General features: G+C 36.4%; 1 protein-coding gene across 1 annotated transcript in view; it reads right to left on the bottom strand.

Moving 5' to 3' along the window:
- atf6 (activating transcription factor 6) overlaps positions 1-10,817 on the bottom strand; it is a 32,183-nt gene extending 21,366 nt beyond the window's left edge. The window contains exons 1-7 of the mRNA XM_026290872.1: positions 10,554-10,817; positions 9,775-9,854; positions 9,477-9,561; positions 9,209-9,306; positions 7,872-7,998; positions 7,587-7,793; positions 6,327-6,508 (exon numbers count right to left, since the gene is read on the bottom strand). Of these exons, the coding sequence (XP_026146657.1) occupies positions 6,327-6,508; positions 7,587-7,793; positions 7,872-7,998; positions 9,209-9,306; positions 9,477-9,561; positions 9,775-9,854; positions 10,554-10,644 (870 nt within the window). The 5' untranslated portion in view covers positions 10,645-10,817. The remainder of the gene's footprint in view (positions 1-6,326; positions 6,509-7,586; positions 7,794-7,871; positions 7,999-9,208; positions 9,307-9,476; positions 9,562-9,774; positions 9,855-10,553) is intronic.
- Between the last annotated feature and the right edge of the window lie 4,809 nt (positions 10,818-15,626).

The following is a 15,626-nucleotide window of genomic DNA, read 5'->3' as shown; positions in this document are numbered from 1 at the left end:
TTTGTTTGGCATCGCCTTCAGAAATACATAAGTTTATTTCACCCTAAGGAATTAGGAAAGATGTGTTAAAGTGAAAAAAAGAAAAAGATGTGCTTAGAAAAAAAGTTAAATACATTTGCCTGTTGTGTCCAACTCACCATCTTTTTAAAACTTCACGTAGATCAAATAGTCTCTAAATCTGCATTCTGGAGCAATATCCTAGTTTCTAGATGGCATTCACAACCAAAACTATAATTAAAGGAACAATTTTCCCAGGAATGAAAATTGTGTCATTTTTAACTCACCCTCATGTTATTCCAAACCAGTACCTTGTTATTTTTCTATGGAACACAAATACAGATTTTTTACAGAATCCTCTCACATATCCTTTCCATACAATGATAGTTCACAGTGACCAAAAAGTACCATAAAAGTAGTCCATCGTTTTTATGTCTTGGCTGGTATGCAACTATGTATTAGCGGTAAGGGTAGGTTATACGTGATATTTATTGGGTTAATAGTCTGACGATGTGGGTAATGATCTGATGCTGTGGTAACCCAGAATTACAGAGTTGCTCAGATCCTTCTCTATTACTACATAACTGCTAGTTTAATCAAGGCGGATTGTGATTGTCTACTATCTAGAGAGAAGAGCGGATAAATGTTAATTACATAATTTACTACATTTAGAATAACATACATTTTCTGACGACACATGGCCAATGCATTTTTTTTAATGAAATGTATACTTTCCGTCTGCAATAGTGTATTAATTTGATTGAAACTGACAAAGACATTGTATAATGTTACAAAAGATTACCATTTCAAATAAATGCTGTTCTTTTAAACTTTCTATTCATTAAAAAATATAATAAATTCAGCTTTGCCATCACATTAACAAAACACATTTTTACATAAATTGAAATAGAAAAGTTATTTTTAATTGTAATAATTTTTCACAATATGACTGTTTTACTGTATTTTATTAAATTAGCAGAGTCTTGCGAAGCAGTCAGTAAATAAATCAGTGAGGCAATTTTTTTTTGTGTAAAGTAAAAGTGTAAAGTGTCTTAGCCTACAGTCTTCTGGGGCAAGGAACAAAAATCTGCTCGACGCTGCACAGACCGTCTTGGCAAAGATCATTAACCTTAAACAGCTATAACAAAGCATTACATCCAATCTGCTACACAGTCATCAGCATTCAGCTGTTTCAAACATACCACGCCGCAATAACTCACAAGCAGCCATACATAAACACACCTGCCCCACCTGCCAGTTTTACTGTTTCACTGCAATTCCTCCTAAACCCCCTCAAACCCCAAATCTCCTCTGAGGCCAAACCACAAGCAGCCCTAGTTAAGCCACAGCTGTGCTAACTCTCCACAAATACACACACACACTCAGCAGCTCTCTATGGGCTGTGACAGTTTCAATGGGCCTTCACATTTTACCACTGCGCGATCATGACATTAGCACAGAAAAAAAAAAAAAAGACTGCCTATTTTTAATCTTAAAAATTCAAGTATTGGCAGCAAGTGATTGTGTTTTTTTGAAGATAACAGTTTCTCCCATGAAACCTGTTGTCTTTTATCCAAAGGATACAATAAACTGAACAAATGTTTGTACAAAACAGTTCAACAACAATCCTTACGTCACAGTCTGCGACATGGGTGGGTTGGCGTTATTATTTTAACCAGTGTGTTAAAACAAACCCAAAGAAATAAGCATAATATATACATGTAATACATAAAAACTATATATATACACATACGTAAACATCTATACAGAAACATACACATATTTATGTGTGTGTGTGTGTGTGTGTGTGTGTATTATAATGATTTAACATAAAAATAGATATCTGATACATATATTTTATACATATCAAATTAACACATAACATACAGACATACACTAAAAATGTGTACGTATGTAAGATCCTATAAGCAGGAAAAATATCCTCATCCTTGAGCCTGATTACATAAGGAAATCTCTTCATTTTTTTCCTTACTCTCTACATAGAGTGGCCTGCGTGAGTGTGAGAGTTCATGCATAAGCGTGTGTGTGTTTGCCACGTAGGAGTACAATACCCCAACCAAGAATATGGAGCTCAGAATAAAGGACAAAACCAAAAGCAGGAGAGAGAGTGAAAATGTGGCTGTGCTCTGCTAAAAAGTTTTTTTTTTCTTTTTTTCTGAAAGCCGACAGACGTTGAGGCTTCAGAGGCAAGTCTTTCATCATATTCCCCTTAACTTTAGATCAATCTAATTTAGTCATTGTTTACATAAACACATTAGATATTCTTTAGCCTATTCACACCTCCAAACATGTAAGTCTACATTTGAAACATATTTTGGAGAATGATATTTCTAAAATTACATAAAGTTGATTTCTAATTACAGACTAGAATAAAATTGATACCTGCAGAATCGCAACATGCAAAGAAAATGTGGATTTTTACTAGGAAACCACTGGTGTATATGGAGACAATAACTGTTGCTATAAATGTGTGAAGTTGTTTTGCTTCTCTTTCTGCCCAGACATTCACGACCGAGTCTAAATGACAGCTTGTGTGAACTGAATTCATTGAACACGGTGTATAAAAATCACACAGGCCATGAACTACCACATAAATGTGCAGATGGGAATGAAATGCACATGCATGGGGCTGCTGCACAGCTGATACTAATCCACTAAATAATGATAAAATATGGATCTCACTAAATGTGTCATTTTAACACTGTCGGAAACAGAACTCACGAGACACTACACCATGGGAGTTTTAAACATATGAAATTTATATACATAGTCCATTCAGTTGAGCAACACCAGAAAAGTAAATGCCCATTCATAACAACTGTGCTACACCACATTGTGTTTTTAATGGAATGTGCTGAATAATGCTTCCGAGCATGCCATAAAATTAGTTATGGATGTATATCCTAGTGATGTGGAGCAGGCAGCTGCAATGTGATATATAATTTTTTTTCCTGCCATATGCCTCTTCAAGCTGCTTCCAAGTGCAATATAATGATTGCAAAGTAAATACTGGACTATAATGATATTATCACACTAATGAATGCATTATTAGGGTGTACCATGCAGACAATGTACTGCCACATAGGTAAAATACCCTGCAATTGTAAATTTAGTATAATAAACTGGTAAACTTAAAGTCTGCTAAATTGGAACAACTAACTAATAAATGCATTTTAACTGTGCAGAAGAAGTGCTGAAGTCCAACTGAAGATATACTAAAATAAATTTGATTGTGCTGTGGAAAGATTTCAAGTATGCTTCAGGTACACTTTAAACATCTTACATTTAAAGACCGAGATTATTCAAAGATCACACAATCCTCATCATTATTGACATTAAAACACTTTTTACGCTTAATATTAAGAAATGTGCATTGTACACAAGTACTACTACAAATATAGTCTAATTCTAATTTTTATCTTAGTAATTTTCGAGGTGATATGTCAGTCAATGTTAATAGATTTTTTTTTTCTACGGTTATGATGATACTTAAATTAAAACATACTGTTGAAAAAAATAAATAATGTGAGATAAAAAAAACAACACACAAATACAAGAACACAACATTAAAAAAATGTCTAAATACTGATGGTGTGAATATGCAAATACCATTACACTATATACACATTTTAATATCCCAAACACATGAAAACATGTATACTAATGTGCTAGAAGCTAACACGTTAAGCAAGAAGACTTCACAATTAAGTAATATCTTAACAATAGCGAATACTTTCACATGCTCAATTTCACAGCTCAGTTTTCACATGCTGTTTAAAAATGATTACATTCTTGATAATTTGTGTCATTGTAGACAGTCACTACATGAAGCACCACATTTTTAGTATATGCCATGTGTCAAATAAGATTATAGGACAAAATATTGACTAAATTTAAGGCACATTTTCATCAAACCATAAACAATGAGTAAAACTGACATAGATTAAAACATTTGAAAGGTGTTTTCTCACACAGCTGCTGTTAAAAAGTCTGATGTTTAGCAATAATTCCTGACATTACCCAGCGATGTTTACTGCATGGCCTGTGTTTATCAGTACTTCTATGGAGGTCCGTTCCCTCTCTGTTCACACCCAATCAATGCCACCCAATATACATATGAACGAAACTTATGTACACACAGGTGTTGTTTTTTTTAATTCAGAGAATTTGAAAAGAGCTGGCAATGCAAGTTGTATTATCCCCCAAAGTGGGAAAAGACAGCACTAAATGCACAGGAATTTGGGACTAATCCTGAACTCTATTTAATTAATCTGAGGTCAGTTGAATCTACAGTATGTCGGAACAAATACTTTAATGGAAAATAATGAGCTCACTGTTGGTCTGTAACTAAGGACACAGGGACTGATGCTAACAGTAAAAACAAGAATATTATGGAATATTATTACAATATAAATTACTGCTTTCCATTTTCATACATTTCAAAGTGTAATTTGTCCCTTTGATGGCAAAGCAGAATTTGTCATTTGATTCTACAGAAATCTACTATTTCTATTACTACCAAAGAAAAGGGGTTTTCAACAAGAGCTTCATGACCCCTGGGGAGACTTCTACAATTATTATCATTTTTTATAAACAAAGTGACAAAATACAATAAACACCTTTATATAGTATAAGATAGAGGTCCAAATGCGTGTCTCTCTCCTATTTCTACAATAAGACACCCTTCTCTTCTCTGAACTATAAACAGTCTAATTTCTCTCATCTGGGAAGGGCTTTTTGCTGATGTCAGGACAGCACATATGGAAGAACACATGCTTCTGATTAAGAAACCAGTTGATGAGTAAATACTATCAAAGTAAGACCAGATCCATGGTCATTCAGGTTCCCCCTCTATCTTTACTGTCCTGCATATTTATTTAAAGTCACAACTAGCACTTTTAAACTAGAACCATTATCAAACAGGTTTCCAAATCACCCCATTCTAATGTATGGAAAACAGGAAAGCCCCACCCCAAACTCATGCTATTGGTCGAGCCAGTGTTGCCATGTCGAGACACCCAAACAAACAAAGCAATGTGGAAAGTATACTGCACAGTCACACTTTTTAGGAATTTCAATCCATTTAAATTTTTGGGAGAGGAAATAACACAGCAGCAGCTGTAAAGCTTTGAGCAAGTACACTTGAATTAGAGACCGATGCTATACTAAGTATTACTGAGATGCAGTACTATTACTGGGTTTCTTCCGTACTGAAATTGCACATTAAACGTCTAAAGAAAAAAATATTTTATCACAATTACATGTTACTGTTACAATATAATTCCTTTTTACCAGTTTAATTTTACCAGTAAAACTACAAAAACTAAAATTGGTGCATGCATTACATAGATCAAAAGCAAGACATTTATAATTTTATAATATAAAAAAAAACAAGTAGAAAACTTATTTTATATTGTAATTTCATGATATTTTTAATGAAGTCTTTGTGAGAATAAGAGATTTCTTAAAAAAAAAAGAAGTGTGTGTAAACACCAAAAATTTGAACATTAGTGTAATAGTGTAACTCACTAATCATGAATATTAGTGTATCATCACCACAACTTGAGAAAATGCTATATTATTACAAAAAGTGGCTGATGTTTTTTTTTTGTATGTGGGCCCGAAGTGAACTGTCAGATCAAAAATGTTCCGTAACAAGATACTCGGGATGAGAGCAAGTTTTTGTAGCAATAAAAAACTAATCTGATAGCTGATATTAAAATTTTCTCTTGAAGATTATTACAGATAATTCACAATGTGACCATACAAAAGTTATTACTATAAAAACTTAAATATTTGCAAACACTTCAATGAGTTTATCATGACTGCAAACCACACTTACCATCCAATCTACAAGCCAAAGCAAATCATGCTGGCTTGTACATCAGTTCTCTGCTGTTCAACAAAATTGCTGCTCTTCTGGTCATTCGACACCAAAAAACTATTTTTACATGGAACATCACCAAATCATTTACTTTCACTGTCAAATATCTATCTTTCTGAAAAACTGAATTCTAATAACAGCTATTTTGTGATGCAGATCTGGATCTGGGAGAAAAAGAAAATATATATATATATATATTTTTTAATTTGTCAGTTGGAGAGTTGCTATAAACGAATTGGCTTAGCAATCTTACACAACTTTTAAGAGATGCTGCTGCTAAAAATATAAAAACTGAGCTTGTTAAACTCAGTGAATGACAGCTGACTGGAACCACATGCAGTGATGATTTAGGAGTCACAAAACACATCAAAAGCTCCCTTAACCAATATAATACCCAGTGGTTTGCGGTCATGTAAAAACTTACATCATCCTCAGGGGTGGAATTCGGCAGTGTCATGGCAACCACAGGAGATGCTGTTACTGGTGCAACAACAGAGACGGTTCGGTCCTGAGCCAGTGTTGGCACTGTGACTACATGTGTGGGCACCGCCTGAGGCGTCTGAAGCTGGACAACCCGCGTAGGCTGAGACAGCAGCATTCGCTGACCTGCAAGAGAAACATACACTGTTTATACACTTTACCATTCAAATGAAGCAAGAAATGTGCTGAGTGCAACTCATTGCTATTTTTCTTCATTAATCTCATTTTAATCAAAAAAGGAAACAGTTGGGCTAAGCACCATCCTTCACCCAGAGCCAAACACGTCACCTCCAGGTAACGCAGACAAACACAATTTGTCAGGCGTGACGGGTTGCTTTGGTGTTGAGTTAAACGAGAGGAATTTGCGGTGGCTCCCCAGCAGGGGTCATTCCGAACGACTTCCACTCTCTCAGCCACCCACTGACTTAACCATCAGGCTCTCAACAAACTACAATTAACCTCGCTCCAAAACTCTGCGGATAGCCAGAAAATAATTATTGCAGCAGAACGCAATCAGTTCAAAGTGCACTTCCACAATCGTTCGCACGGATGGATTCAATACATATGTAAGCAGCTTGTGGCAGGTCTCTCTTTTCGCAAAAGGCTTGTTGTTTGGCCACTCTATAGAACCAAGTCTCTAGGGGTTCAAATAAGATGGGTACAGGATTCAATTCAGGCTGCTCTTGCCTTCTGCTCTGCTTGTGTTTTCCAGGTGTGTGAGGTAAAGGTTTATATTTTATATAATATGTGGGTTAATTTGGCGACTGTTGATTAATCTATTTGTACATTAACATTAACACATTTATTTTTAGTGTATTCAGTGTTGATTTGTATACCAGACAGGTCATTCACATCAACTTCCATTCTGCTTTTTTCTAGGGCAAGCGAGAAGGTACACTGTACTGACACAAAAGGATGCAAGAGCAATTCCCTGTCTGCATGAAGATAGACTTTAAAATGAGACGCCCACCAATAGCACAAACAAAAATTGATGCCTAGTGCCATCTGCTGGTTTTTTGTAAGCATGCAGCGAGAGCTGCAACACAACCTAAAATACACTACTCATTACAACATGCAACAAAAACCTGATCAACAAAAATAATAACACGATCAAACAAAAATAATAAAAGGGATCATACCAAGACTTCCTTTACATATCAGACTTTATCAGACTGAAGTGTGGCAGGTTGGCTTTCTTCATTACCTGTAGGGGGTGCTTGTTGAATGGTGACCGGTGGAGGTTTTACTACAGGCAGAACTGTAGTCCGAAGAGGCTGGATGATGATGGTCTTAGTCTGAAGATGGGGGGCCGCAGCATGTGAGATGGGTACCGTGGTAATAAGCGGTTTAGGCTGAATGGAAACCTTGGGGCTAAACTGAATGGGCCTCTTCGCTGGCTGGAGAGGCTTTGCTGTGTGAACAAATGTATCATCTTACTATAAATTGAAGATGAATGATTCAAATAAGGACATTAATGTTCTTCACATACCTTTTGACTGACTGGTCCTCTTGGAAGGCTTCGTCTCAGCTGGCGCCTCAGCAAAGCCACTTGAGTCAGAGCAGACAGACAGCGGAGAGGGCTGAGAATGCCACGAGACTGGAGACAGTGCCTCATCCTTAATAAAAAAGAATGTAGACTATAAGAAGAATTTAGCGAGTATAGCAGCATAAGGTAGGAATATCATGAAAAGCCGTCAGTGCCCTTACACAGAAAAAAAAAAAAGAGAACTGAAAGTGCACTCAAGCATGGGAATCCTGGGGTGTGAATCCAGATGGTCCAGACGTCTACGTATCATTACTTAACTGTTTGCAGACTTTGCACGTATCACACAACTGATCTATGAATGCATAAATACCTACAGAACACCTGTGATACCACCCACTACTAACTTATGTTTTAATGTGTATTCAATCATTGCCTTGCTAGTTATAACCGGTCATGTGTGTCATGTTTCTCTAAACATGTTACAAATAGTTAAACTTATAAAATATATCTATTTCCCTGCATTTAGTTTCATTCGCCCATCCATCTATTTTCAGAAAGCAATAACGTGCTTCCTATACGTTTATATGTCCCTTTGCAGGATGTTGCATCATTCAACAGAACACCACGTGTTAACATTCAGTGTATAATAAGCAAACTATAACAAATACATGTCATGTTACATAATACATTAACTTCAAGACTGTGAGGTGACACTAAGATTCTAGTGTTAAGGATTTCAATAAAACAATGTGTATTTGTCAAAGTGACATTATAGCTCTTTGAAACCTTGAAAGGGACACTAGCCATTTTTTAATACACATATTTCAAAATAAGACTGGAAACTTCTCAATGTGAGACTGATTAATTAGTTTGATGATGTGCTGAGAGCTGATTAAGACATTCATTAACACGCTGTAGTCTTAATTAGACACCTAATTCACATGGGTGTATGTGCGTGTCTGCCCTCCTGATCTCTGAACTACAGCAGCTGGCAGGATCACTGAAGCTCAAACACACTCCATCTGCGCCTCTGACTGATCCAGTCAATAAAAAAAATAAAAGATTTTGTGTGCATATAACAACAACAACAAAAATTTAATAAAACAGATTTTATTTTAAATTGTACGAAATTATATTTGATGGATCTTATGTTACAATTGTGTCTCATTAACTATTACATGTATCTTTGCATATTGATACATTTAAAAAGTGCAGGTTAGTTTCTCTGTGATTGTGGAGTCCAAAAACACTGGACATTTTTTTAAATCACTCCCTGACAAATAAGATGCAAATTTCAGTGAAAGGACTGTGTATTTGTTTTAGGGTGGAGCTTGACTCACATGTGTGGAGCACGGTGAGTGGGGCTCCACTGACGCTGGGGAGGACACTGAACTGAGTGTGTGGTTTGGTGACAGCGAGTCCACAGTTAAATCACCATCTGTGAGAGCAGATAGATTGAAAAAGGATAGAAATGCTTTGGTACATTTCACTTTGCTAATACTTGAAGCAATTCTCAGAAATATTTAGTTACTTTGAATATATTGCTGCTGTAGACATTTAGAACATTTGAAAAGATTGCCAAATCCACTGAAAACGTAAAAATATTACCTGATCGAGGGCTACTGTTTTTCCAGCCATCTGAGTTCCACGCTGGGGGCTCAATGTCAAAGTTCAGGTCAGGGACAGAGGTGTCCTAATACAAAACAGTTCCAAAATCCTTAAATTGCTTACATTTTTTTTTTTACAAATCTCTGGTTATAGCTACAGCCAAACCCAAAAAAGTAATGAAAAAACTTGTTAGTCTTTAAAAGATGCAATCTGGTTTTCAAAATGCAATTCGAAAAAAAGGGGAAAAAAACATATGTAACATATTTTGACAGATCATCTTTGCAGGGGTTTGACTCACATAGCCTACACTTTCCACCAGAGCGTCCAGAAGCTCATCAGCATCCCCAAGATCTTCCAGCTCATCAAACAAACTGATATCTACACAAGTAAAAAACATTGTTGTGAATTTAAATATGTCTGAGGGCAGATGGATGTAAAACAAAGAAGTAAAGCCAACAAACCAAGTGCTGAAAGCATGAGCGCAAGACAGGAAATCAAAAATGTATCGATTTCATAATCTTTTGAGTTGTGGGTTTGTAACCAGGTCATACTACCTGCAAGAATTCACACTGAGGTGTTATGTAACAAGTAATTTGGTTTCAATTCCAGTTTCTTTTATATGTGTTAACCAAACCCTAAATGACATACTATTATTTACTAGTAACCGTTGTATTGACAAAAGTACAACGAACTATACTGATTAATATGAATATAAATATTATATGGACATGAACACAAAGTAGCCTAATCCAAAATAAATGTGTAATGACAAAAACTTAATTAAACGATGCTGTAGTCACAATTCATATTTTACCATGTTTATATTTTTGATTTAACTAACGTACATTTTAAAACCGAAGCCATAAAAACAAGACTGCGGATGTGTGGTAGACAGGTTCACCAGTCAGTCATCTAAGTTACAGCAAATGAGAAATGACTACCGGTATATACATATAAGTCGCTTCATAAAGACACTATTTACGTATAAACACATTACTATAAGTAAATAATACAGAGGTTGGCGTTTATAGCGAGCGACAGGCGCAGTGATGGATATTTCTAGAAAGCGTATCTTACCCCACTCTCCATCCTGATCGATGGACATATCCCCCGCTTCCTTATTCAATATGGATGGATTTACGAAATCTAACATTAAATCTGACGACATTATGCCACGAACACATTAGTAAGGATTAAAAGTGAGTCAGATGAGTAACACTATCGCTGAGTTCTGAGTGATGTTGTAAACACTCGCTTTTCCCGATTCTGATGAAACTACATAACAATGCTGCAAGTACACGTCTAGGTTTACGGTAACTCTACGGGTGCCGGACTGGGTCATACACAAGCCTTCTTGTAGCCGGCTCGTTTTTCATCTCTACACCACATGGTGGTAGTAGACAGTCGGTCTTCCAGCAAATTCGTTCTCATTAGACTCATTTTGCCGAATCGGTTCATTTGAGCAGTTAAAGAGCCGGTTCAAAAGCTGTTCCAGATGTTCTTTTCACCATCACGCGGACTGTCAGCGTCTCAGTAAAGACCACATAGCCCCGTTACGGCGCCCCTGTTTATTAATAACATTGTATACCGTAATTTCATGTGTTCCAGTTCCGTTTGTTGAAGTTAAGCTTCAACAAATTTAAAACCTAAATTAGGCCTAATTTGCATTCAGGTTAACAATAATCTCTTTTTCACATTGTGACAAAAAACCAACTTACGCGTGCTGACAAACCTAATATAAACACATTTCCAGTGCGTTTTATTTGTAACATCGGCTCAAATAACTCGGTTGACTCCATATCGGTTCTCAGGTCATAATTCATTCAACGACTCGGACCAATTCTGCCCAGCTCGTGATTCAATTGTTCATCGTTAACAAAAGAACGCTTCATTTTGCCAATCCGACATCCTTATTTTGCATTTGACAGGTAAATTATGATGAAATATTAACATGGTGTTTAAGATTTATATAAAAGTGTTCGTGATCGTTTTATTTTTATATCAGAACTCTTTTTTTAACCCAAGCTACTGCTAAGTTTCAATTAAATGACTCGTTTGAATAGAAAACAATGAGCGTGGGCATTTAATCATTAGGGCTATAGGCTACTATGCAAATATGTAGACGTAGTCACTGCTTGAAAGATGACACTTTGACATAAGAAAAGAATAAATTCTTTATTTGAATGACAAAAGAGCATATAACAACTAACAAGCACAGAAGCTACTAATTATGTCAAACTGACAATAGGAACTGAGCAAAACATGAAGTGAAAATATCTAGGACTATTAAAACTGTTTTGTAAACCAACCATCTGAACGGGTAGAACAGGTTGCTTATTCATAGGCTCTTCATATTCCTTGTTAAGTTTCTAAATGTCAGAGCATTAGGTCACACTGGCTGCTCTAAAGATCAGGAGAACAAGTGTTCATATCTATAATACTGTCGGTCTTCCAGGACATTGTCATCTTAACCTGAGGTGGTCTACAACAATCTCAGCTGGATCTGACACTTTACCTATGGCTTGTTCTTGTGTTTTCAAAAATCTAAACCTATTTTTTTTATTTGAAAATAAATTTATTTGCTTATTAAAAATTAAATACAACCTTCAAAGATTTAGCACGCTTGGTTCAACGGGTCAGATTAAAATAATATATTATTTTTGCTTCATCGGTTTATGTGTTTATGTGAACATAGGTTAGTTTTTTTTTTTTTTTCAAAACAGCCATGCCAAGCACTACGAAAGTGATTCATTCTGAGTGTTTTAAGGTAAAAGCATCCAATGAGAAAAACTCATTTGAGTAAGAGGGTTATGAGTCATTTTTCTCTGTTTCAGCCAATCATGAAGCAGTATGGTCTATTCAGGTTAATTGTGTATAAACCCACCAGCCCCCTCCCAAAAACAGTCTGAGGATTAACAGGTTAATGTACAGTAACACACACGTCAAGAACATTCATTTGGAATGGGATTAGAGCTTTGACCACCATGTCTTTGTGTTGCCAGAGGAACTTGCTGGTTCAAAATTGTACTTAATACAACAAACCTAAATCGACAAGCATGCAAAAAAGCATAACCCAACTGAAAGTTAGTTTTAGAGATCAAATATTGAAAAAAAAGCAGCGAGCAATGCGATAAAAGAGCATATAAAAAGCATATAGTACAATTTTAGAGCTTCCTGCTGGAAAATAGATGAAAAGCAATGTATATCTAAAACGGAAGACTTCCTGTCATCACAATCCAAAAAAAATCACCCCTACTCCTCACTTTCTGTGCTGCAATTACACTCGCATCTCTGTGGGAGTTTTCACTCAAGAGAAGCAGAGGTTTGAATAAAAAAATGGAGGTTAAAGATAGAAAAGAGCAGAAGAGAGTAAGCAAACAGTCATTTGACAAACAGCCCTCTGCTCACTTCATCTTTTGTTTGTGTGATGGATGTCCTCTGAGTTGATAAGCATTGTCTCCTCCAGACGACATCACAAGAGGATCACTTATCATCTCAGCTTGTATGAGGGGAATTTGTGGAGGATTTGGAGAAATTATGAGTGGAGTGTAGAGAAGAAGAACAGATTGGAAAGACAGTATTTGCACATGGGTCACTAGTATCTTGCATAACATGGTGTGTCAGAAAGATACTGTATGTTACAGTATATCACACACTGACACAAATTTGTTGGTCTTCATCCTTTGGTTTATGTTTGTGTGGATGATGTAGAGTTAGCAGGTGGCCTAGGTCTGGTGTGCTGGGGGTGGGACATGGCTGGGACACATTGTTTGTCTGGATGGGTTCATGAATACAAAGGGATTACTGCATACGGTTTGGCTCACTGACAGCTCTGACTGTGAGTGTGTTTGTTACTGTGTAAGAAAGAGTGTGTGACTGATTATCTTAGAGATAAGGTGGCAAAAGAAACATGGCGTAGGTTAAAAGAGGAAGAAAAAATAAAAAACAACAAATTAAATGAAAGGGATAATCCACCCAAAAATTTAATTTCATCTAATTTACTCAATGTCATTTTAAACCTGTATGACTTACTTTTTGTCAAACTTAAAAGATGATTTTGAAGAATGTTGGTAACAAACGGTTTCTGTTCCTATTGAAATCAATTATATTAATGAAAAAACTACAGTATTAAATTGGAAACTGAAACTCCTTGGTTACCAACTTCTTTTGTGTTCAATAAAAAAGAAAGTCATATAGGTTTGGAACAACATGAGGATGAGTAAATGACATCAATTTATTTTTTTGGTGTACAGTCAGTTACACCAAAATTATTGAGCAAAGTGTATAAAAAATTATAAAATGTATTATTAGCAGACAGTTATGCCACAATAACTGAGTGCAACTTGATTTCTTTTCATGTTTAACCCAAAAATGGCTTAAAAAGAAAAGAACATTAAGAGCATAAAGGAGAGGATAACAAATTGCAAGCCTTACACCATGTGCCATCATTAAGCCCACACAAAGAGAGCAGTGACAAATGACCATTTTAATTCTTCGGTTTGACTTTAATAATTAACATGATCTAATAGACTTAAGAAAGGGGTACAAACAGAAAGTCTTGATTGGTGTGAGATGTGTTGGAAAAAAAGCTATTCATCTTGTTTACCATGGTTGTGTTTGTTGTTGCTTTCTTGAATCTTGGTCATTAACAATGAGGGGACGGAGTATGTGGGGGTTGTGGGGATGGGGTGGGCTTATCCCCAAACCTCAGGGAGGGCCTTGTGAAGTCACTGGTCATCTTGAGCACTAACCCCACGCTAGTTCAAGACTAGTGAATGCTGGGGACTTCTTAATAACCTTTGGAGGTAGTGAGAGCTCACCCTTGTATGACCCCATACTCTGAGAAAGTCTAGGGGAATCGCGAGGAGTCTTTGAGCCACCACACAGAGTATAAACAGGCGGACAGACAGATCTCAATCACAAATATAATTATATTCCTGTTTGTTTTCTACGTTAGTTCTTAGAAATTACTTATGCTGGTGTAGTTAAATTGTCAAGTCAATTCAGTCATATTAAATAATATTTTTACAAATTTTTCACACATTTTTTAGGTTTCTGCCAATACCTTTTACAGTGTCCAGCTTGGTACTGTTTCTACTGATGGCTGCCTGAATGGTTAAGCATAGCCAGTTAAAACCAAGTCTTACAACACTTCTGGGAAACAAAACCCTGATTCTTTTAACTTTTTTATGTATCTACTTAGTCATTGAGTCATATTAAATAACATTTTATCTGACATTTTTGTGTCCGTACTCAATACTGTTAATTTTGATGGTTGAATGGTTCAGTAATCACTGAAACCAAGGTCTTTGGTTTAGTTAAAATGCATAAAAATAGCAATGCAAGACACTTTGTTCAAAAGCATTTGTCAAATGTAGTTGTAAATGTAATCCACATTTTTTGTTGTTGCATGTGTGCAGGTCAAGTTATAAGAAAAGTAAAATATATGTTATTACCATTGTTAAACAGCTTGAATGTTATTCTGTAAAAAACACATGCACACATGTGCTAAAGTCATCTGCCTGTGCAGTGTCTTATCTGATTGTTGTCGTTGGAGAAACCCCTCCTCCTGCCTCCCCCTGAGCGGGGCCCCGAGCTAGCAGCAGCGCCGCAGAGTGTAGTTCACTTGGGAAGAGGAATCAAGAGGGGTGCGGAGCTCCTCCAGGACAAGAGCCGACAATAAACTGACTCGGGATGGATACTCACGACACATATTTACATCTCCGTAAGCCGCTGTCTTTCTTCATTTCCTTTTGCTGCTCTTGTGCCATATTATTTACGCAGCTGTCCGTGTAGTTTGCCTTAAATGTCCATGCCCTCGAAAGCGTTAAAACAACTTGGCTGATGAACTTCAGACATATTATAGCCCTATCAATCCGCGTGCTTTGACATCGGTCAGGTGTTCGCGCGGTTTACAGGCATGGTTGGCACTTTAATTGTGTTTATGTAATCGATCGCTCTCAGAGCATGGCTGTTGTGCCTGATTTGTTATTTATTGCTTTTGAGACGGTTTCCAGCAGAGTATAGCATGTACACTTAACATAGAAATGAGTATGGCTTGTATTTCAAAGCAAACATTGTATTTGAACTTTTGCAACGTGTTACAGGAGTGAGTGCGAATTACATTATTCTAAGCAAAGTAAGAAACAA

This window comes from Carassius auratus, chromosome 20 (assembly GCF_003368295.1).
Source record: "Carassius auratus strain Wakin chromosome 20, ASM336829v1, whole genome shotgun sequence".
Taxonomy (NCBI): Eukaryota; Metazoa; Chordata; class Actinopteri; order Cypriniformes; family Cyprinidae; genus Carassius; species Carassius auratus.
Note: the sequence above shows the minus strand (reverse complement) of the source record. Positions and strands in the feature narration are given on the sequence as shown.